This window comes from Tubulanus polymorphus, chromosome 7, assembly GCF_964204645.1.
Source record: "Tubulanus polymorphus chromosome 7, tnTubPoly1.2, whole genome shotgun sequence".
NCBI classification, from domain to species: domain Eukaryota; kingdom Metazoa; phylum Nemertea; class Palaeonemertea; order Tubulaniformes; family Tubulanidae; genus Tubulanus; species Tubulanus polymorphus.
This window is the reverse complement of record NC_134031.1, coordinates 541,144-565,924: the sequence shown is the minus strand read 5'-3', so window position 1 is coordinate 565,924 and position 24,781 is coordinate 541,144. Positions and strand designations below refer to the sequence as shown.

The window sequence follows — 24,781 nt, the reverse complement described above, 5'->3', positions numbered from 1 at the left end:
ATCAAATCCCAATTCCAACAGTTGAAAGTTAAATTCAACCCGCACAATGGACTGTTGAGTCCAGTTAAATCCCTAATATAGGCCAAGTATAGAAACAGGGCAGACCGACAGAAAAACAGACGGTGACAGGTTCTGTGTAAGAATTTCAAACGCGACAGATTTCATGCATAATACTGCAATAATTCACGAGTGAAATGTATCGCTTTTACTATCCGACTTATTCAAATGTTTTGGCGCGATTATTTTTGGCCCGTAAATCATTTGGAACTGGCGATGTCTGTAAAATTCCCACAGCTGTTATAAGCCCTGTGTATGGGGTTACACACACATAGAACCGAAGTGAATTCACGAGTTGAAAAATTCAGTTTCGGTTTTATTCGAAATGAAGAGTGAATTCGTATGAAGTGAAGAGAAACATCATAAAGACAATAAAACTATGTTGAATTAGCTTAAAATCTGACATTTTACATCTGTAGTTTATTCCACAAATTTAACAACGGTTTTTTGTGAATTTGCTGAAGGGTTATGTTTAATTCATTGATAGCTGATATATATATATATATATATATATATATATATATATATATATATATATATATATATATATATATATATATATATATATATATATATATATATATATATATATATATATATATATATATATATATATATATATATATATATATATATATGGATATTGTCCAGCTTTACTTATAGGAATCGGTCTGAACTCTATTGTCATATTTACTATGCTCGGTTACTCCTCTTAAAAAGTCAAGAGTTGGGACGACAAGTTGAGTTTGTATTTTATGACCAAAAATTCGTGAATTTCCAAGGTGTCTTTTTTATAGATGCAGGTTTGGAGGGATTTGTTAAAAATCTACCGGAAGCAAATCAAAATGGTGCTAGGTTCTTGGAAATAGGCTGCGGAACCGGTTGTGTCAGCGTGATTCACTATCTACGCAATAAGACAAATCTCAGTTATGTTCTAGCTACTGATATAAATCGTCGAGCTCTGGACAACACCAGCTACAACTTCAAGCGTCACAGCGTCCCGGGAGAGGTACGATATTCCGATGTATTCGACAGTATTTCCGAAGATGAAAAATTCGATTTGATTTTCTGGAATTTTCCGTTCGTCTATCTACCTACTGATGCTGAAGATGTCAGTAAGTTAACGGTGCTAGATTTGAGTATGGTCGACGCTGGGTATGAAGCGGTAGAGCGGTTTATGGCCGGTGCGCACAGGCATCTACGACCCGGAGGTAAAGCTATTCTTGGATTTAGTCGTACAGTAGGATGTCCCGAGATACTGGACGACAAGAGAACCGGCGTTTGGAAGTCTGGAGTGAAAACGCTGTTCAGAGAGGGGGATACTCAGATACGATTTGGTTCTGGGATCAGAATGAGACGAATTGATCGAGTCAGTAATTTGTCAAATCAGTTAATTTCACTGCTTGAATAAAGTTTTGATAGATTCTCAATGTATGCGCTTTCTGTATTGAAACTGTAAGGATGTAAAACTTGCTGAAAAATATCGATATCGCGGGAATTGTTTTGTCTTCAGGCGAAATGTTAAAACATCCCACAGAGCGTGGAGTTGATGTCGTTGTAGCTTCAGGCAGTTCTGTGTGATGTGCTACCTTCCCTTACGTCTGCCTTAACGTCCTGCGAATATATCCATTACTTCACCACCAACTGAAATCGCGTGAACGGTTTGTGCAAGAACTACGGACTATGAATTCCACAGCACTCCCGACTAGCACGACCACCGCCTTTTCATGCGTGTATCACTCGTACAGCTGGAGGTATCTGTTCAGCTATCGAATCTATCTATTCGGATATTTGCCAGCAACACTTCTAGGAATTAGTCTGAACTCAGTTTCGATTGTCATATTTAGTAAGATCGGTCGCTCCACTTATAAGACTATAATAATTCTTGCCTGGTTTGATTTACTGTTTCTACTAGCAGTGTTTGCGCTTTATCCGTTACGAATAATTGTGCTGTATGAAATATATGCATTCAAATACCTGTTGGGCCGTTACGATGATTGGTATTTTGGGCACGAATTTATCATTTGGGCACTGCCGTTATTCTTCACATTTCAAACTGCTAGAAATTGATCTGTAGTAATTATAAGTTTTGAAAGACTTCTAGTTGTCGCGAGTCCGTTGTATTTCAAACGATTCTGGGGTGAGAAACAAATAATTTTGCTATCTGTTTTCAACGCATTGTTTGCTGCGATGTTAAACTGGCCGTACTTTTTCCCACAAACCCTGCCAGGAAGGAGCACTGACCCTTGTTTCCATGGCGTATTTACAATGGGAGTTTTGGGAGCCAAAACAACTCGAACTCCGTTTAGATATAATAATGGATATGCACTTGACTTCGTATACAAGACCTTCATATATATGACAATACTGATGCCTTTTAGTGTTTTAACTGTTTTAAATTTAACTATGTTTGGAATACTGATATTTAGAAAACTCGCGCACCGAGTCACTCCTAGCGATAAACAGAAACACACAGCAGCAACTGAAATAAAGATATTAAAAATGGTTGTTATGATCGTCTTTGTGTACGCTATATTCGAGATTCCAGCATCGATAGACCGCTTGACAACTATCCCCTTCGCGCCTGGCTATGACATGGTGATGAGAAAAGTTGGTATTTTCCTCAGTGCTTTAGACTCTTCAGTAAATTTCTTCATTTACTGCTCGACAAACGACTCTTTCAGAAAAAAAGCTACACGAGTTTTACTGATAGATTATTTGTGCGATTCCAAATAGAACGTAGACTATACATATATATATACATATATATATATTTCTTTTGGAGAGAATATAGCACCAATTTTTTTTCCTATAAATTATTTCTAACGAGTCTTTACTAGCAGATAGAGTAAATACATGGATGTACATACATGTAGATCGAGTGAATATATCGTATTATTACAAATCTGTGTCATCTGCATAAAATGATTTATTGTTGGACAAGTATTTATATCATATTAGTATACAAACTCTGTAGACAGTTTGAGAGCCACTCGTTCGATATGGAAGCCAGACTAGAAATATATGAACATTGCAAAGAAGGTTTAGCAAAACGACAGCAGGCTGTCGCAGAGTCCGGAGGACAAGTTGAGTTTACATTTTGTGACCATAAACTCGTGAATTTCGAAGGTGTCTTCTTTATAGATGCAGGGATGGAGGGATTTGTTAAAAATCTACCGGAAGCAAATCAAAATGGCGCTAGGTTCTTGGAGATAGGCTGCGGAACCGGTTGTGTCAGCGTGATTCACTATCTACGCAATAAGACAAATCTCAGTTATGTTCTAGCTACTGATATAAATCGTCGAGCTCTGGACAACACCAGCTACAACTTCAAGCGTCACAGCGTCCCGGGAGAGGTACGATATTCCGATGTATTCGACAGTATTTCCGAAGATGAAAAATTCGATTTGATTTTCTGGAATTTTCCGTTCGTCTATCTACCTACTGATGCTGAAGATGTCAGTAAGTTAACGGTGCTAGATTTGAGTATGGTCGACGCTGGGTATGAAGCGGTAGAGCGGTTTATGACCGGTGCACACAGGCATCTACGACCCGGAGGTAAAGCTATTCTTGGATTCAGTCGTACGATAGGATGTCCCGAGATACTGGAAGACAAGGCCAAGAAAGAGAACCGACGTTTGGAAACGATCTGGAGTGAAAACAGTTCTGACATAGGATTTCCGGCTTCATTTGAATTGATTCAAGTAATTAAAACTGAGAAAAATTGATTGAGTTCAACAAATTGTTCCTCGTGTTAAAGATAAGACTTTATTTCATTATTTGGTTACATCTAGTGAATACTCAATGTACCATTATATAGTCTGTGAAACCTGAAAACATATAATTACTGAAATTTAGTTTATTTCATTTAGCTGAATCAAATGTTATCAAATGCTGATGTGATGAAAAACCACTATGTGCTAATTTAAAAGCTAAATTTATTATTCAACGATCGGAGTTCAAACATGAACCAACGTGTCCTTCACGTTGAACTTTTAATCATTTTGCTTATTTGCATATCATTTATCTATTCTCCACGTGAGTGTGGCATATGTATCTATAATGCAATAATCAACGATTAATAAATGAATAAATGAATTAATGAATAATGATTTCAAAAATCTCCCCAAATGTTATTAAGTATACGATAATTGTATAATGACGTCACCAAATCAATGCGCCGAACGGTTTACTCCAACAAATTGCGAGCCGTAATGAAGGTCTATCGAATCTATTTTTAGTTGAAATGACGTCATATTATGGAGGAATTCTCGGACATGATTTGCAAATATGGAGGAATCGATTGAAATATCTAGTCGTCAAAGATTAAAGAGTTGAAACTGTGTGAAAACTGCGAAATAGAATCGCGATCGATTATTGAAATAATGATTTTGTCGTAAACTAACGTTTTGTAATATAGTTTGTATTCAAGCGACAGTGACGCTGAATCTGTATTTCCTTGTTGTTGTCGGTTTCATTGCGACATCGACCACTGAACCGATAGCTATATCGTGTGTATTACGACTAAACACGAATTGTTGCCCGCCGTCCACGTCTTTCTGAAACGATATAAGCGAACTCTTGCCCGTTCCAGTATTAAAGAACCCATACACGTCACCTTTCCTGACTCCAATCCGCTCCGAGGAACCCAAATCCATCGTTACTAAACCCGGGGTATCGCCGATATTCAATCGTCTGCTCGCCATTAACTTGTATTTGCCCGTCTGAATTTTTCTGAACACTCCAAAGTTCAAGGATGCGGGCTTCGTCTTTCCGGAACTGTGATATTTCAATTGTGTTATTTCCGTGTTACAAGGGAAAGTCTTGTTTACTAGGATGACGCAGGCCCGTCGGTGCAATCTACCATCGGGGCCGTCAGTAGATCCCATTACAGTCGGGCATAGAGCTGGATCAGCTGAAAATACACGAGAAGAAAATAACTTTGTCTTTGACTTCGTCTTGTTTAGTTCTCGATTAGAAATCCACGATAGTTCATATTGTATATAGATATCAACTAGATTTATAAAAAAGATAAAAGGACTCAAGAATCTCACGAGACAAACTGTTTCGGCGTTGATTATGAATTGTGAAACTCACCAACTTCACACTTATCTCCGGAATATCCGTTAGGACAAATACAGTTGTATCGTCCGCCGGAAAGATTCTGACAATCTCCACGCGTGCACGGGTTCGTCGAACAGGGCGCAATTTCTGTGTAGAATATATCGATAAAAACAAATGAATCTATAGAGAATTAGAAAAATATCGGAAACATCTATACTTAAAATCTGACATGATATTCGTGGTTTACGAAAACAACTATACTGAAATACCGGACAATATCTTTTTCTACAGGTTATAGAAACAGTTATTACCCGTTTCGCATGTAACGCCTTCGAAAAACTCTGAACAACGACACGAAGCAACGGCGTCTTTTACAAACGGTTCCCCGCCGTTTAGACAGTTGATATTACTTATAACAGCTACAAAAACAACAACAATGACAGAGACTTAATATCAATCGTAGAGATCTTTTTAAAGATCCGTATAATTGGTCTGGATCCAGTTTCACAGTTTGTCGGTTGACTTGGACTCTAGAATATGAGTTCATTCATTGTATTCTCACATCTTAATCGAAGTAAACTGTGGAACTGTGGAACTGTGGAACTGGGTCCTGAGTGAAGTTCTTCTCTAAAATCGTAAATTGATATTTACCGCAGTCTGATTTTGCGATACAATTCAAACCAGTTGAAACAAATCCATCGTCACATTTACAGCCATCAATAGTAAGCCCTTTACATTGCGTTTGTGGGTTTTTACATGTAGGTTGACATGCGGGCATTTTATCCACGTACGAACTGTTAGCAGGGCACTTTACAGCTGATGTTTGAAATAGAGACGCAACAAATGAAAATAACGATTAAAAACAGTAAAATATTTCTGAATTATGCTTGATTATGTGTTATTTAGAAAACACACATCAAACCACGGGCTAAGCCATGATCAAACGAACTTTTTAGACATAGATTATCTCGGAATGCGACATCATGACCGACGCTAACTTGTTAGCTGACTGATGTCGAGCGCGTGGCGTCGGGTTGCGTCGTTAAGCCGACTGATGTCGGCACCCGATATGACTGACGGCATGGTAGACCACGGCTGATTATTTATTACTTACGACAGAAATCGACAGAACGCCATGTTTGAACGGATATTCCCGCCGTGACGCAATCTGATTCGGCGTCGTGAAGCGAGCGGCATACCCACTCACGTGACCCGCTGTTGTAATAGGCGTCTGAGAGACACGAATTAAACTGAGCCTCGAGACCGATCATTTTGATACATTCGCCGAACGGACCCGATGTGTTCTTCAACAGTCCACAATAGAGGTCGCTAGTGTATTTGGAGATGTCGTTCTGATTGGTGGCAGCGGCTGGAGTTGCCATGAGTTTTACTGCCCTAAAATACAGATCTCAACAGAAATAGTTCAGCGTGTTTTGAAATAAGTTCATCAGAACGAATTCAAACTGCCTGGTATAAATCCAGTATTAGATACATTTACTGGAAGTATTAAATACCTTCTCTTCCTTCCGGTCGCAAAAGCATTTGGACAACTGAAATATAACAAATATAGAAATATAACGCGATGATGACGAGATATTTAATGTAATTGTGTTCTTATCTTCGGAAATACTGTTAGAGAGACTGAGGAACTGTGGAACTGTGGAACTGCGGGTAAAATAAACTCACGTGGAATCGACTATAAAACAGTCAGCGCCGACGGTTGATGTGACGTCACCGCCGAGATAACCGTTCATCGTATTGGCATCAGTCGGTGTTCCACGGCAGGAGTTCCAATCATTATCGGCAGATCCGTCACAATTACCGCATAATCCCGTTAGTTTACCTAAATCACAGATACAAGTGTAGGTTGAGATGCTCTATTTGACCATTGACGGACGTCTTACTAATTATTCACACATGTCATTATGGCCGTCAATTGAGAATTTATTTTAATAGACGGCCAATATGACGCGTTGTATTACCTTTGTAATGATTGATATCTAAACCAGCCCCACCCAATCGTATTGTTCCGCGCCAAATTCTAAACTGTAATTCTATACTACATTTTGCATATCTTAAATACGTCATAGCTGGTGAGGCGACACCGGCCTGGAAATCAGGATAGGTTTGAGATAACAGATCAGCTGACATTTTCACTCCATTCACCTGCAACAAAATTACATTTCTAAATAAACAACTCATACAATATTGAGAAAATCTCGACAGCGGCCATCTTGGATCACACACGAAGGTTGCGGCCATCTTGGATCACAAGCGATTGGCGGTGGCCATCTTGGAAGGTGGCGGCCATCTTGGATCATGGCCGCTTCAATTGTGAGGTTTTAGTCGTAATTACCAAAATTCCTTTCGATGTAAGTTGTATGGTAACTGATGGTTCAGAGGTTAGGACTAATTCCAGTTCACTGATGTACGACCAACCACCCCATTTCTTGTTTTTGCCATTGACACTGAACGCGCATGAGCCGTCCGAGTATCCGCCGAATTTCGCTAATTGATACTTGCACGAACCCATAAAATCGAAGGATAAACCGTCGAATGTGGAATAGTGAGGATCTCCAAATATGGAACATCCGCTGTAGCATTGGTCATCAACTGTAATATATATGAAGAGATGAATAAGATTCTTGATTTTCTGAGAAACAATATAATCGTGGCCAGTTCCTTACCGATTTCGCATAAAGCCCCTGAGAATCCCGGTGGACAGGAGCACCCAGAGTTCGGTACGCAAGTTCCACCATTCTTACACGGATTTGGGTCGCATTCAGCTGAAATGAGAACAGCGAGAGTCTGTTTAGGTGAAAACCTTCACAAACTTCACGATAGAGATTATTTCATAGAACTTGCTGCTGGTCTCGCGTGTTTTACCTTTCGTGCACGATTTCTGCCGTTCATGATACGTACAGACGTACGATACCTTCCAACCGGGGTATCTTTTATTCTCTACGAGATAGGAGGCAGCAGTAGTCGCCCAGCGGTTCACCGATAGGTGGCAGATCGTTCCGTGTTGTTTGTTTCCGTTGGGCACCAAACAATGCTCGTACGAGTTGCATTCGAACGATTTCTCGTTCAGACACAAACCTCGACAAGTGGCCGCGTCGAATACGCTCTTATCGTATTTAGCATTATCATTCATATATATGTAACTATTATTCCGATAAGTCCAAACGTCCGAACACGTGACTGGTAAAAAGAGAAGAAAGATAAAACCGGTTTGATCATCCTGGACCCGAGTTTTCGGTAAAGTTTGACTCTATAATCAGATAAAATCGAACGGTAAGAAAGAAAAGAGTCGCGGAGATATTTCCTTGAACTAATGATTTACATTTCAACGACTCAATATTTATATGGTCCTGTTTTCCTGAAGATGGTTGCATATTAGCAGTCGAAATAACTCTTAACTCAAGGAAACTTTCTCAGACTCGTTTTACTCTTAATGTGGGATTTCATACTAGCATTACAGCATAGACTCAGAGTGTTTCATTAATGGTTACTGATGAATATCATTTGTATTTTACCCTTGAGTTAAATCATGAGTATTCAATCCAATATGGCGACATCCTTGGCCATTCTCTTCGTTGATTGGTCGAAATGATAAGATTATGCATAGGAGCCATATTTGGTGTTTTGATTTGAATATCTACTCACGTTCACAGTTATTTCCGGAGTGATAACTATCACAATTACAAACTGCGCCAGTTCCAGACACGACACATGTTCCACCGTTGAGACACGGGTTTGGGTTGCATGGTGATACTAGAATACAATCATTTAAACGTTTCATGTAAAATAAACAATATCACAGAAATATATTTTCAAAAGTAAATAAATCTAGTCTATTCGAAGCACGGACTGAACGTTAGACTTACTCGGTGTTGTTGGAGGAGGTGGGGTTGGATGGGTTGTGGGTGCAGGGGACGGTGTTGTTGGAGGGGGTGGGGTTGGGTGGGTTGTGGGTGGAGGGGACGGTGTTGTAGGAGGGGGTGGGGTTGGGTGGGTTGTGGGTGGAGGGGACGGTGTTGTTGGAGGAGGTGGAGTTGGATGCGTTGTGGGTGGAGGGGACGGTGTTGTTGGAGGGGGTGGGGTTGGGTGGGTTGTGGGTGGAGGGGTAGCCGGTGTCTCAGGTCCACACGGTTTAAGTGTTCCTGAAAACAAACGAAAAGTGATAACGATATAACAAAAAGAACCTTTCTATCGCAGACACAGTTTTGGGAAAAGTTAAATAAAAAGGAATTAGAAATTTACCAGGACCAGCAGGGCACATTGGTACATCACAATATTCCCATATGACGGACAAGCTATCTACCACGTAACACCAGGGACCAAGCGGCATTGGATTCGTTGAACTGCTGGTATATTGCACGCTATCGTCAACCACTTGTCCAGGGTTCCGACAGTAGTTTTTGGCGTACGCGACATTTCCATCTGAGAAATTACCACCATTCACTAATTTATCGTAATGGATGGACCACTCCGCGCACTGGAACCCGTTTGTGGTAGTGGTTTTAACGCCCATGTAAGCTGTACCTTTCATCGTATCCTTACATTCTGTTATAACGACATTAAACCGAGGAATTATAAACCATGGCTCACACAAGTGTTAGGCTCATCAAAGATATTACATCTATTTCATGGACATTGCGATTCTGTTTCATGAGATTCATAAATAAATACCAACCTTTCGTAGAACCATGTGTAGGCGGTGGTGTCGTGGGTGCCGGAGTGGGTGGCGGATTTGTGGGTGCCAGAGTTGTAGGTGCCGGAGTGGGTGGTGGAGTTGTGGCTGTCGGTGTTGTAGGTGCCGGTGTGGGTGGTGGAGTTGTGGCTGCCGGTGTTGTAGGTGCCGGTGTGGGTGGCGGAGTGGGTGGTGGAGTTGTGGGTGCCGGTGTTGTAGGTGCCGGTGTGGGTGGCGGAGTTGGTGGTGCCAGAGTTGTGGGTGCCAGAGTTGTAGTGGGTGGTGGAGTGTAAACACCTAAAACGATCAAGTTTTAACTATAAGAACAGTTGTAGAAGCATCTTATGACGAGTTAAATTTCATGATGATTTTTTAAAGCTACAATAAACGGTAACTAAAAGTGAAGTAAGCAGAATCAGATATAAGATAATCACATCGAGATTCAACTGAATTAAAACTCAAACTTTGAAATCGGAAAACTTTATAAAGGATAGAAAAGAATGCTTACGGCAGCTAGTGATACCACAGGTGAGGCTTCTCCTAAATATACCGTAAGTTGTATCGAAATAGTAACAATAAGGTCTGGTCTTGACGGATGTAAGCATACCGCAGTGATCTCTTAGTGAAGCTAACTTCGATATCGAATATCTGTAAGCATAGATGTAGGCCTATACGAATGAACGATCAAAATCAAATGACACTTTTTTTGTTAATGCAAGGTAATAAAACGAAAAAGTTTTCGTAGGTTTTTGAAAATGATGATGACAAATAATGATTTTCCATCAAACTGTTGAGAGATTATCAATGAAAAATATAGAAAGAAGATTTTGAAGTTTTGAAACCAAAATTCGATTTTCATTCTAAATCAATGTGATGAATATTGAAATGATGTTTTATTGACGTACAGAATACCCTCGAGTCGAGTCCACGTGGCGCATTTTCTGCCCATATAATCGATGTTTTGTGACCCGTTGTAAAAGAACAGGGCCCTCTTCCACGTACCACCCGTCTCAAAACAGTTCACACCTATAACAACAGAAAACAATCTCTAAACCTAAACCTTCATAGAGCACAATATTCACAATAGACTGCACACCTAACCCCCTAAAAGGCTCATGTACCAGCTGGGAAGTTTTGCCAATCCCCCTATTCTAAATTCCTGCAATTGACAATTCCGGAGCAGTCGGAGTGACAATTCCGGAGCAGTCGGAGCGACAATTCCGGAACAGTCGCAGTGACAATTCCGGAGCAGTCGGAGTGAAAATCGATCGCCAAATAATAAATAAACTAATCTAAATAAAATGTACCTGGATCAACAGGAGGCGCATTGCACATCGGTACGTCGCAGTAATCCCAGATCACGGTCGAGTTAGTCACGTAACACCACGGACCAAAGCGCATCGGGTCGAGGAAGTTTCTCGGATACAGAGCGGTGCTGTCAACCACTTTCCCAGGATTACGGCAGTAGTTGTTCGCAGAGGCAGCGCTTCCATCAGGGAAATTACCACCATTAGTTAATTTGTCGGCATGTAAAGACCATTCCGCGCACTGGAACCCGTTTGCGGTAGTGGTTTTAACGCCCATGTAAGCTGCACCTTCCATCGTATCCTTACATTCTATAGTTTAAAGATAGTCAACTGTTAACGGTTCAAACTTTCAACTTCAATACAAAAAGAACACTTCCAGTACGGTATGTGAGCCGGTGCTCTCAGACGTGCAGAATAGATCAAAAAGACACATGTATTGATCTCTTCTGAAACATCATGTATCTTTAATTCTAATTCTTATACTTGATGCATCAATTTCTATATAATGGATTTGCATTCTAAACACTACTTCAACTTCGAATCCGCATGCAGTTAGCCCGTGATCATAATTTTCTCGCGATTCAAAGGGTCGTTTGACCTGATGTCCCAACAACTCACGCAGAATGCAACTTTTTGAAGAAATAAGTAAGTTACCGCATCAAAAAAAAAAAAACGGCAAAATTACTGAAAAATTTGTTGGGTTATCAACCACCAGCTTTTTAAAAGTTTGTCTTCCCCATTTCATCTACAGCTTAACGACACCTACCTTTAGCGTAACTTAGTCGAATAAGACAACAGCCAGTCAGCAAAATAAGATATGTTAAACCTGCCATGGTTTCTGTAGACAAAAAAAACCGAATCACTCTTTGAAATTAGCCAAATCTTTACGGAAGAGAAAATTCCGATAGTTTCTCTGATACGAAGCTAGTTTAGATTTACTTATTCTGTATAGAAATTAACGAACACTTTAGAGATAGATAAAGGAAAAATGGTGACGCTTACCTGTCATATCGGAGTTTCTGCTTGATTTACTCAGAAACTGACTCTACTTATATAGAATGAACGGTTTGTTATTAGTTTTACTGAGCATCATTGATCGAATGGAAATTCACCTGTTGAAAAATGCTGATAACAAACTCATAAAGTTTAATATCAATATTACTGAGGTATATATTTTTGATTGCCTTGACACAATTTTCGTTCTGTTATATTTTGGTTGAGATATTTCATGTATAAGATCAGCTTCAGGAACCATAGATCCGTATATCACTGAACATGCATTAACAGTTTCACCAGTAAATTGTGTACGGAGTGCCCTGCACGAAACAAATCCTTTTTTTCAAACTTTTTGTGGTTCATTCGAGTTAACATTGTCGGAATAAACTAGTTTTACAGTTTGAATTTTCGAGGTGAGTGGTCCCGTCGTGAGGTTAAATGAACAATCCAATAGGGGTGGGGGAACCAAAGCAAGAGAAGCAAACAATTGGACTACGTTTTCTAGGTAACTATAGATCTTGTAGCCATCTTTGCAGATATATGTAAATAGGGATTTAGATGTTTTCCTGGTGATATATTGGGGATCAGCCCAGAAAACCCAGGTTTGACCAGGATGAACGACCTATATAAAAGTAGGTGTGGACTCGTTCAGAAAGGGGTTCTGCCTATCCTTGTGGCGTCTGGTGGTGCTTGTGTGTCTCCCGTAGATTCTCCCGAATCGAAAACGTCGTTCTGATAATTTTGGGGGAAAAAAAAACGTTGAGAAATTTAATCAACTGATATTTGATTTTTCTATGTGGATCATTCATACATTTTGAAATGTTTTTATCGGTTCCTCTCTTCGGAGACGATTTGTCTGGAAATTATTAATAATATCCGCAAAAATCGCATGAATTGAGTTCATGCAACCAGATGTTACATATTGAATATTATAACATGAAATGTATTTTGAGCTAGAGGACATGTCGGTATTTTATATTTCATTTCATATATCAATGCTCATCCTTAATATCGTATAGGTGAATGTTGGACTTTCGACCGCGACTCCTTTAATTAACAAATTGCCCTATAGATGGTGCATGCGAATTGTGGTTCATTGTAAGTCTTCCGGATATGTCAATTTCGTACATCTGATAGTTCAGCAAAATTCCAATAGATGGCGATCATATCGTAAAAAGCTGAGTTTCCATATTCATTATTAAGAAATGTTTTCAATTATCTGAAGTTGCCAGGAAGACTCTGAGGGTCCGGATCCAGGCAGCAGAATATTTGAAGAGGATGCAGTGCAGATGGAGGCTAGTCGAGGACCGGTTCCTATACTGTTAGATAGCTATGGCACCTACAATAACTACAACAATTGTGATTAAATCCGATCATGATTTAATTAACTTATATTCGACTTCAGCTTCTTGAAATACATTCTCCAGTTCACCGGAAGCGTGCAAGCGTACTATTTCACGTGCGCCCCCTATATAACGACTTCTTACAAACAACTGCGGTACCTGAAATACGAAAATATATGAAGATTAATTCTAAGCCTCCTTCCATGTATCGTCGGGTGACACTATGCAGCTCGACACTCAGTCATCTCTTACCTCCCTTCGATCTGTAAGACAAATAGTCTGGAAATAGTTGTCAATTTGTGTACAATCCTGTCTAGCATCGATCTCAGTGATTTCACACACATGAGGACTCATCGAATATTGTTTCAAGATTGATTTAATTTCTTTACAATCCGGCGAATGAGTTTTAGAAAATAACATTACAGGTCTCTGTTTGATTTTGGCGTCCACAAACGCAATAGCTCCTCCACCAGCCATGTTTAATGTATTTTACCCTTTGACAACGCGTAGATCCTTATACAATATCCACTATAGTTTGATTGCCCACCGGGCCGTTGCTATGTTAAGTAGTACTGGTTTTTACAGTATACTGGTATGTGAATAAATCGCGGAAATGTTTACTCACGGAACCGGTTCAGCAATTATAATGCACTAACACCGAAATGCTATTTGGCGCAAAGGTTTAAACAACTTCTTTACTGAAACAAACCTGGACACTGACAGCAATAGATCGATCCATCGTTGCTTTCAACACAGTCAACAGCGACACCCAATTCATTATTATATGCACTAAAAATGACTGAAATTTTCATTGACTCCTGCGCCAGGGCTCACCCCCCCTCCCTGCCCCGCTTATATCATACGGTAATCGCCTTACCAGGAAGAGAAATGGCGCACTTAGACAATATCTATTTGGCCCCAGTCACAGGGGATGCCACTGTCCCAGCTCCTTGATGTGCCACTGTCCCAGCTCCTTGATGTGCCACTGTCCCAGCTCCTTGACCTGTCCCAGCTCCTTGATGTGCCACTGTCCCAGCTCCTTGACCTGTCCCAGCTCCTTGATGTGCCACTGTCCCAGCTCCTTGATGTGCCACTGTCCCAGCTCCTTGATGTGCCGCTGTCCCAGCTCCTTGATGTGCCACTGTCCCAGCTCCTTGACCTGCCACTGTCCCAGCTCCTTGACCTGTCCCAGCTCCTTGATGTGCCACTGTCCCAGCTCCTTGACCTGTCCCAGCTCCTTGATGTGCCACTGTCCCAGCTCCTTGATGTGCCACTGTCCCAGCTCCTTGATGTGCCGCTGTCCCAGCTCCTTGATGTGCCACTGTCCCAGCTCCTTGACCTGCCACTGTCCCAGCTCCTTGACCTGCCGCTATCCCAGCTCCTTGACCTATCCCAGCTCCTTGACCTGTCCCAGCTCTTTGACCTGTCCCAGCTCCTTGACCTGTCCCAGCTCCTTGACCTGTCCCAGCTCCTTGACCTGTCCCAGCTCCTTGACCTGTCCCAGCTCTTTGACCTGTCCCTGCTGGTTCGTTCTAAATTCACTGAATGATAGAAATCGACATCCGGCGTGAAAAATCATTACAATAAAGCAACAGCTGGTTTTCTTTTATTAAAATGTATAAACGGATTTTTATTTGAGCACCAAATTATTTCTAAAACTGTATCTACAAAATCATACCTACAATATATAAATCAGAGAGCTATCAAAAATGAGACATTATTCGAAACGAGTGAATTGAACTACTGCTGTAATGGCGGTGATAGTGGTAGATAGTGGTTTAAAAATGCAGTTTACTGTAATATCTAACACTACATAGTTCTACATATCAAGTCAATCAATATGAATATTAATATTTTACTTAAGGTTAAATAATGATCATTTATTGATATCATTACAACGATTTAAACGAATCACTTATTATTGATTAAATGCATGATTAAAAAATAACTACAAATGTGAAATGAGATTTCGAAGCCACATATAGACTATTAGAAATAGAGGGGAGGTGGGCACCTGTCAGTGGCGGATCGATGGGCGTCTGGACTCCCCGTAAGGCCCTTCAACATTCCGTCCACAAAATATCCAGGCTGAAAATTTTTATGAGAAATCAATATCAAGCTTGAACAACTGAAAAAATATGAAAATTTTGTAGTGGAGGCAAAAACGGTATCGAGGCGAAGCTGAGAGAGTGGATTGCCCTCCCTTTGACCCCGGATCCACTACTGCCTGTTGAACAAGAACATATAACACCTGCTAACAATTTGGTAGGGGGGAGGAGAGGGGGCTATGATCATGATATAATGACAAAATCTGAAATCCTCGATCAAATTCGTGCTAAAATGCCAAGATGTGATACTATTCTAATCAATGATTGACTGATTTTAAACATCATAATTCATCATATTTTTGAGTTGAAGCTGTTTGAGCGAGTTGTTCTCGGTGCTGCTGCTGCTGCTGCTGCTGCTGCTGCTGCTGCTGCTGCTGCTGCTGCTGCTGCTGCTGTTGTTGTCTTCTATCTTCCTGTTCTGTTTGTTTAATCAATGATTCATCGACCTCAGAATTATCAGTATCAGACACATAGTTGTGATCTCCGCGGTAATGAGTCGGTTGTATCAATAAAGGTTGGGCCGATAACGTCACAAGGTCACGTGGACTGAACTGATTCCTCCATTCAGCCCTATTCATTTAAAAAACAAACTGACATTACTCATCTAGCAGAGTTTTGACTCCAGTTGCAAAGGCGCGAGGTTAGTCTAAAAGTGGTCTTTAACCCTAAGACTGGTCTTAACTTGCTATATTGGTTATCTATAGAACTAAGATGAGAACTTGAGACCGATCTCAAAATCTAAACCATGACTGAGCAACTGATTGTCCAGGTCCAGGGGCCTGGTTATTGAGAGGTCCAGGGGCTGCATTTGCTCATAGTTGGTTTAAGTTTACCGCTGGATAAAAGATGATAGAAACCATGCGGCTATAAACTATCAACAGGTTAACTTCCACCAACATTTGAGCAACTAGCCTCCGATAAATATGTAAAGTTGTTAGATTGGCTGCAGAATGCAGATGGCCTTCATCTGGTCTTCAAGCCTTTGAGACGGTGCATGACTGGGACTTGTGTTTAAATCACATGTATTTCAATAATCAAACTTACATGGGATGTTTGTTAAACATGATTGGTAGATATTCGTCGACTGGGAGGAGTTTACCGAGTGGTTTTTGATTGACAAGTTTCCTAGCTCCACCTCCGGTCAACATATAACTGATCGTCCAGTACGTGTAAAACGGTCTGAGTAACATCTCTGAACCTTCGACCCACTCTTCCTCCGGGTCCACATACAGAATCTTACGACCTAAATATCTACAAATCAAAAATAACCAACCTCATCATTATCAAGTTGGAGAATCGACAACTTTTACAAGGTCTCGTCAGAACTAAATTTTTGGTTAAAAATCATCTTAAGATTTTGCCACACTGCTTTAGACTTCGATAAATAGTTTTATAAATTGAATTAATTGAAGTTCATTACTTGTTCCTTATTCCTTATTCCGTTACTTATTCAGAATTCAACTCCCAATAAGGAACAAGTACCTTGTTACTTATTGGGCGATGAATTCTCAATAAGTAACGAAAATTGAACCGGTCAAGTCGAAAATCTGAATAAGGAACAAGGAACAAGTAACATGTTACTTGTTCCTTATTGGGAGATGAATTCTGAATAAGTAACGGAATAAGGAACAAGTAATGAACTTCACTGGGGTTAATTACATTTAAAATCAGACTAACACTCGATTCATAACAGTCTCTAAGAGCCAGTTTTATAGACAGTTTTTACAGCTACATTTTGAATCCTCTCACTGAAATAGACACAATCATTTTTGTATTCAAATCACTGTCTATAGAACTGGTCGAAGAGGTGATCAAAGGCAGCTAGGCCTCGGGCTAGGTTTTGAGCTAGAACATGCCGCAAACGTGAGCCACTTGTTACTTACACACAGTGGATTAGAGAGAAAGTTCAAGTCAATAGCAGGCGATAAAGCTACATAATGTTGATTACATTAATACAAGCAGCATAAAATGAATGATAATTAATCAAAGTGAAAAAACATGAAAAATTCACAACAACAAAAATATAGCAGCAACGTTGTAGCAAATGTAGCAACAGCAGCAGCATCAGGTACCACCAGCAATATAGCAACAGTAGCAGCTACAGCATCAGCTACCAGCTAGCAATAGCAGCTACCAGCAATAGCAGCTACCAGCAGCAGCAGCTACCAGCCCGCAGCAGCAACAAGTTTTCATATTTACTGCTAGCCAGGACAAAACAAGCTTTGGTTTAGGGACAATAACAAGTACGGAACAATAATGAGTATTGATTAGAGGGAAATGGAAAAATAATCAAAGAATCAAATCCCTACAGACAACAGACACTCACACAGAAAACATACAATAAACAAGGGTTGAGCTCGTGAGAGGAGAGAGAGTAGAATTACATTTACACTGTTCCCTTCCTGTCTTATACCAGCAGAGGTTCACTCTCCCTCGTCAAACCAGTTCTACTATATAAATCTCTCATCTCTCTCCCTCCAAGATCAGCCCTTTGCACGTATTTACACAACACACATCGCTACATACACTAAATCCCAATCTGGAGAATGATTTTGAAGATCTTTAAATAAATACTGAAGACGGTGTTCGAAATATAACTGAAATCTTATATCATCTTCAAATACTAATACTTTACTGTAGTTGTTCTCTAGAACCTGTAAGTAAACAAACATATTACAATTCTATATAAACAAACCGTTACTAAACTCCTATCAATCAGCCTGAAATCATTAATTCACTACACACTAAAATACATAATATGAACTACAAGTGAAATTCTACGTGTGGTGAAACTGAGGAGATATTATACGTAAAACTCATTGTCAACTTCCAGAACAATAATTCCAGGATCACAGTACTTTAAAGTTGTTTAAGAGTTAACCGGTGAATAAATGATATTGTCATTTTATTCAGTAGTTAACTTTAACAAACTTCTAAGCAAAGGACCCTTGAATTCTTACTGATTATAAGACCAGTATTGACCATACAGCCAGATCCATGAGCTCAGTAGAACACTGAAAAACTGACTGATCTTAAATTCTTAGATTAGCTATAGAACCAAAATGATCTTAAATCCAAAATGATCTTAAAGCCTTGACAGTGATACTGAGACCCTGGGGGCTTAAAATTCATAATATCAGCGATTTTGAGTAGTTATACACGATGACTTGTAGTTGACAATGACTAATATATAACTAACGAAACTAATGAATAAGTAATTCATGCTTTACAGTGTATCATCAATACGATGTATTTACAATTACTACAGTGTTTGTTCCTACGGGGTGTGTTGTTTAAAACCTGTATTATATATAGGTATATTGGGAGTTCGACTCACACGAGTTCCCAGTTCGGAACGTGCCGATTTGCATCGAGAACCAACATTAACAAACGTAGATGAAAAAACGTTTGAAAACGAATATCATCTTCAAACACTAACACTCGTTTATAATTGTTCTTAATCACCTGAAATATTTCAGCAATGTTTTATTTATCAAATAGTTGAGCAACCAGCAGCAGCAGCAGCAGCAGCAGCAGCAGCAGCAGCAGCAGCAGCAGCAGCAGCAGCAGCAGCAGCAGCAGCAGCAGCAGCAGCAGCAGCAGCAGCAGCAGCAGCAGCAGCAGCAGCAGCAGCAGCAGCAGCAGCAGCAGCAGCAGCAGCAGCAGCAGCAGCAGCAGCAGCAGCAGCAGCAGCAGCAGCAGCAGCAGCAGCAGCAGCAGCAGCAGCAGCAGCAGCAGCAGCAGCAGCAGCAGCAGCAGCAGCAGCAGCAGCAGCAGCAGCAGCAGCAGCAGAATTCAGTGGTGTTAAGGGTACTATTAAACAGGTTTTGATTGAATGTATTGTGGTTAAGGAATATCAATTCTGGATTATAAACTCTCTACCGGCCGCTTCTACCAGGTTTACAGATTACAAACTCTCTACCGGCCGCTTCTATCAGGTTTACAGATTACAAACTCTCTACCGGCCGCTTCTACCAGGTTTACAGATTACAAACTCTCTACCGGCCGCTTCTATCAGGTTTACAGATTACAAACTCTCTACCGGCCGCTTCTATCGGGTTTACAGATTACAAACTCTCTACCGGCCGCTTCTATCAGGTTTACAGATTACAAACTCTATACCGGTCGCTTCTATCAGGTTTACAGATTACAAACTCTCTACCGGCCGCTTCTATCAGGTTTACAGAGTATACTATTATGGAATAGGTGGAGCATATTCTGGTTGAAACAAACGCGCCAGAAGAGAATTTCAGAATCGGTAGAGACCGAGTGAAACTGCCTAAATTGATAATTGACCTGCCCCAAAACAGATAAAGCTTTCACCATTCGTCAAACCCTGAAATCTAAACTGTTATTTTATCATACAATGTACTTACATCAAGCCATACAAAGTAATGACTGAGAAAACAACCAATTTCACCGCGTGTTAAATCTCTGTAAATAAAGATTCAAAATGATTCTAAGTTTTTGATAATTAACGCGGTATTCCTTGATTTGTGATTTTCATCATTTTTAACAAACCTTTTCCAATATGGATCTGCGTAACCGGGCAACTGTTTAATTCCCATTTGTTTCATGTAGGTCACGTTTAACAATCTGTGAAAAAAGTTCATTTAAGTTATAAATACATCCATGTCCTGGGGTGGTGGATTCCGGAGAGGTGGATCCTGGGGTGGTGGATCCCCGAGAGGTGGATCCTGGGGTGGTGGATCCCCGAGAGGTGGATCCTGGGGTGGTGGATCCCCGAGAGGTGGATCCTGGGGTGGTGGATCCCGGAGAGGTGGATCCTGGGGTGGTGGATTCCTGGGCTGAAGAACAGGGTCCGCGGTTGTGGCACTGGGTTCTGGATTCATGGGTTCTGGGCTGTGGAACAGGGTCCTGGGCCGTGGCACTGGGTTCCGGGCTGTGGCACAGGGTCCTGGGCCGTGGCACTGGGTTCCGGGCTGTAGAACAGGGTTCTGAGCTGTGGATATTCAATACTTACTGGCCGTCAACGGCGTCCATAAATTTAGCTTCTATACCCATAGCATCGAGTACATTAATCATACGTTCATAGCGATCATTTCTACGTCTCAAATTAATCACATAAATCTGAAACAGACCATAAAATATAAACGACACCGTGAATATTGGATGTCGTCGTAAGATGCGGTAGTTATAAATCACCTGATCGAATCCAAGACGTGATTTCTTCACTTTTGGAAGCGTGATATATTTAGAAGCCGGTAAAGGTCGACTGGATCCATTCACTACGTCTACAATATAAGTAAAGTTGTAGTTAGCCTAAATAAAACGAGGCAGGTAGTATCATATAGGTGTACCGGTAACTACTTTATTAGACGCACAAGCTTTCACTACTCATGTATAGAAACTTCATCAGGTGAATGATACATCACATGAAGATACTATACATTAGGCTAAACAAAAATGATACCTTGTTTCTCCGCAGCGGCCGGGTCATTTTTGTAAAATATGATAAAATTTGTAAACAGTTCATTTCTATAGCGGCCGGGTCTGTTATGGTAAAATTGATCACGATTTTTAAAAAAGTAATGTATAGGGTAGATAGGCGGCCGGCCGGGTCAACATTTAAGCTCAGCAGAGCGGAGAAACAAGGTATCAATTTTTTTTTAGCCTTAATAGCGAAAGCTTGTGGGTCAAATAAACTAGTTAACCTATAAATTACACCTTGTAGCGTATTTATTCTAAACCCGGTTAACACCAGACTCCTCTATGAATCTTACCCATAGCCTGTGTTCGTAAGTGAACGAACTGAGCTCTTTCCTCCAGTAAATCGTAACTAGGATCGGTAGGTTTCGTTATATAACCAAAAAACTCTGTATTCAATATATACATTTCAACTCCTGAAATAACAGAGAAAATGATTTCAATTAAATTAGATTTAAATCTGGACCTGGTTCAACAGTTGTACTTGAGGCGACGTGTGTTAATTTGATAGAGTTGGTTCATATTGAAGGTTTTCACCCACGTGTGAAGTTTTTATTAGTTTCTGGTCTCTATAATCAATGTGACACAGTTCAAAGTTCCAGTTCTGTTTGTCCAAACTAAGCTAACAGTACAAATAGCCAAAACACAATATACACGCAGACAATAATTCAGTCACTTCATTTTAAACCAATAATTCTGTAACTTAGATTTTCTTTTATGTGCTTCTATTTTCTGATTTTTGTCTGTATTGTTCCCAACAGGATTACCACCTAGCGTCCAGGGGCTGCAGTTGCTCAAAAGTTGGTTAAAGAAAACTGGACCCAGTTTCACAGTTGTGAGTTAGAGTTAACTCTTGAGTTAAAGTTTGTTCATTTTCAATGAGTGAACTCATTGAGTTAAATCTTAACTCGGCACTGTGGAACTGGGTCCTGGAGCCGGTTGCACAGTCATGGCTAAGACTTAAGACCAGTCTAAGACCAACTTAGTTCTATAGCCAATCTAACAACTTAAGACCAGTCTTAAGATTTAAGACTACTTTTTGACTTAAGTCACGACTGTGCAACTGGCCCCTGGTGAATAAATACCATAGTAACAATGAACTTTCAATTGTCACGATGTCAACTATCCACAGATTAAACTCTAGCCAGCAACTGCAGCCCCAGCAGGATGCTGGGTTGTTTGTAAGAGACACTTAATAAATATGATAGTGAAGGTAATGAGATTTATTACCGGCATATTTAGCAGAATGAGCGAATACAATGATATCATCTTTCGGACTGTTGTAATTAGGAGGAGGTGAATTATACGATAACATCCTCGAGTCGCGATTACGTAAATCAACGAGCACCGTCGAATGAACCATAGCAACCGCGTAACAACCGAGTTTCTCTCTGTTGAGTATCGGTATATAATCGGCGCTTCGCTCGTAATAGCCGTCTTTATTCATCGCGCCCCAGAAATTAGAATAAAACTTTGAATTCGTGCAGTTTAACATCGGTGCTACGATACCCCTATAAAAAACAATCAAATCAATCAATCAATCAATCAAATCAATCAAATATAACAGTTTGTTTGGAACTGTTCCTCGATCCACACATCCTTGCTCTCTCTCTGTTTGTTTTATTCTACTTACTTTTTTTGATCGACCAAAATTTTCAGAGTTTTTCGATTCGCTAAAATATTGTCAGCATCAATCATCTGAAATATCATACATCACATCTTAAACAAACGAATGTGGATGGGGGACAAGGGCAGGGAGGGGACGGGTGGAGAGAGTGAGGGGAGGAGGGAGAGCAGGGAGGAGGGGGTGGAGAAAGAGGAGGGGAGGGAGAGCAGGGAGGAGAGGGTAGAAGGGAGGAGACGGAGAGGGGAGTGGGAGGGGATTGGGAGGGGAGGAGAGAGGTACTTACAAACAGATAATCAGCCCAGATTTGACGCGCGTGGTCAATTGCTAACTGTCTCAAATTCATCACATGATCAAAACGTTTATCCGACCAATGGCAGGACGTGTATTCATCATCAAACCCTACAACAATCAATCAATAATCTAATCAATAAAACAGGGCGCTGTCACTTGCCGCAGTAAGCGATGTATCGACCCTCACTTGCCGCAGTACCTGTTTGATTGTTATCTAATTGATAATGTATAGAATGATAAACGTGTTTCACTTTTTTTAACCATTCACTGATGAGACCTGTTGAATTATCGATATTATTATCGGAATGAATCCTGAAAATATATCAAATATCGAACTATACAGTTAATCAAAACTACACTCCGTTCAATACACATGTAATGACCTCTCTAGGCATTTGAATGGGCTTTGATTGGAAAACTAATTAATAATCCACTCGCATTAGTCGTACGTATCCAAGATCGAAAAATAAATTTACCCATGACCCACACGATCCAACACGCACCCCACTAAATAGACGAGGGATGCGCTTTGCATCATGGGGTAAATTCAGTAATAAAAATGGCGGATGATTGAAGTAGGATTACACAGTAGTGGATAATCAATTCAATTAGTTTTCCAATATCATAGCCTAATTTCAGATGCATCTTCTCTATATGACTATTGTCAAGCTCAAGTCCCGCCCCAGCCAGGAACATAGGACAGCCCCACGTATCTGCAGCAGGGCCTCTTGCCTGGTTGTGCCGACATGGCGCTAAAGGGAGGATTAGAGGGAGTTAAAGAGGGAGGATAAGGATAACAGTTAGGGGTATACTAACATTACAATCATCAAGGAGGGGGTACCTCTAAAGGGGAAAAACTTACCACAATGAAATTCTATCTTTAGAATATTTCTGATTTTCAATCCCGGCTAAAAAGTAGGGTAAACTGTGTTCCTTATTTCGGATTAGAATCGCTATCAAAACCGTTGGTAAAAGCTTATCTCTTTCATTATTCAGTTTATCCTTATCAGTTAGTTTATCGTCGCATTCGACGATTGAAAATATGAAAAATGCAGTAAAAACCGAGAAAATCAACTTTATTTCCGTCATTTTTGCTGCTACACATCATCAAGTTTTACGACGTGTGAAAATATTGGGTTCGAATCCCGAAAAGTTTACCAACTTTTCAAATTCAAATTTACTTTAGTCTTCCGGGTTTTCCGAGAAGTCCTAGTGGTTTGAGTCTGGCCCTGTGGATAATAGAATTTCCCAGGATTGATACCCTGTTCGAACAATTATTCGTTTACGTACAAAGTTCTTAAAATCAGAAAGTTCTGAGAATCTGAATTCTCACCGTGAACATCGGGAAATTCCCGATTACAGGCTGTACAGTTGTGGAGGTGATTTCCCCCCGAAGCGGGTGCGCGACGGGTAGTCTGAATACCAGTCGTTGTTACGGGTTCCCTACAAACGGCTTGGGAAACAACGGTTAGGTACTAGACTACGTGGCGTGCATCCTCTAAATGTCAAAAAATACTCCCAAAGCCGCGTCGCGCAACGATTCAATTTCATTACCGGCGGAATAGGCCGGTAAACCGCCCACCGTAATACACGTAATAACAACTATATACTTGGCTGTAACTGTCGAATAGTTCTATCTTCTCTGAAAGTTTCAGAGACTTTTTGTATTTTACTTATTTATTTCTAAACATTATTATTGATATTTTGGGGTCTTTGGGCGTCAATTAGACTCCCAAGGAGTCCTTGCACCGGGCAACAACTGTGGGCTGTAGCTCTTGTTTAAGTTTATCTTTTCTGAAAGTTTCAGAGACTTTGACCGTTTTGTATTTTACTTATTTATTTCTAAA

The 24,781-nt window shown here is 40.4% G+C and overlaps 3 protein-coding genes across 3 annotated transcripts; 1 reads left to right on the top strand and 2 right to left on the bottom strand.

The window, feature by feature from the left end:
• Positions 1 to 2,990: 2,990 nt before the first annotated feature.
• LOC141908779 (release factor glutamine methyltransferase-like) lies at positions 2,991 to 4,355 on the top strand. The gene is made up of 2 exons (XM_074798974.1): positions 2,991 to 3,761; positions 4,299 to 4,355. Exons 1-2 carry the CDS (start codon positions 3,060 to 3,062, stop codon positions 4,305 to 4,307), a joined length of 711 nt encoding a protein of 236 aa, XP_074655075.1. The 5' UTR covers positions 2,991 to 3,059; the 3' UTR covers positions 4,308 to 4,355.
• An 8,478-nt stretch (positions 4,356 to 12,833) lies between these two features.
• Positions 12,834 to 14,022, bottom strand: LOC141908950 (glutaredoxin-like). Its single transcript, XM_074799256.1, has 2 exons — positions 13,713 to 14,022; positions 12,834 to 13,619 (listed from the first exon to the last, which is right to left on the bottom strand). The coding sequence occupies exons 1-2, from the start codon at positions 13,935 to 13,937 to the stop codon at positions 13,491 to 13,493; spliced, it is 354 nt and encodes a 117-aa protein (XP_074655357.1). The 5' UTR covers positions 13,938 to 14,022; the 3' UTR covers positions 12,834 to 13,490.
• A 1,827-nt stretch (positions 14,023 to 15,849) lies between these two features.
• Positions 15,850 to 24,140, bottom strand: LOC141908398 (procollagen galactosyltransferase 1-A-like). Its single transcript, XM_074798439.1, has 13 exons — positions 23,797 to 24,140; positions 23,134 to 23,246; positions 22,927 to 23,042; positions 22,650 to 22,714; positions 22,247 to 22,527; positions 21,313 to 21,432; positions 20,735 to 20,823; positions 20,553 to 20,659; positions 20,090 to 20,164; positions 19,945 to 20,002; positions 18,095 to 18,222; positions 16,613 to 16,819; positions 15,850 to 16,138 (listed from the first exon to the last, which is right to left on the bottom strand). Exons 1-13 carry the CDS (start codon positions 24,021 to 24,023, stop codon positions 15,850 to 15,852), a joined length of 1,875 nt encoding a protein of 624 aa, XP_074654540.1. The 5' UTR covers positions 24,024 to 24,140.
• Positions 24,141 to 24,781: the final 641 nt, after the last annotated feature.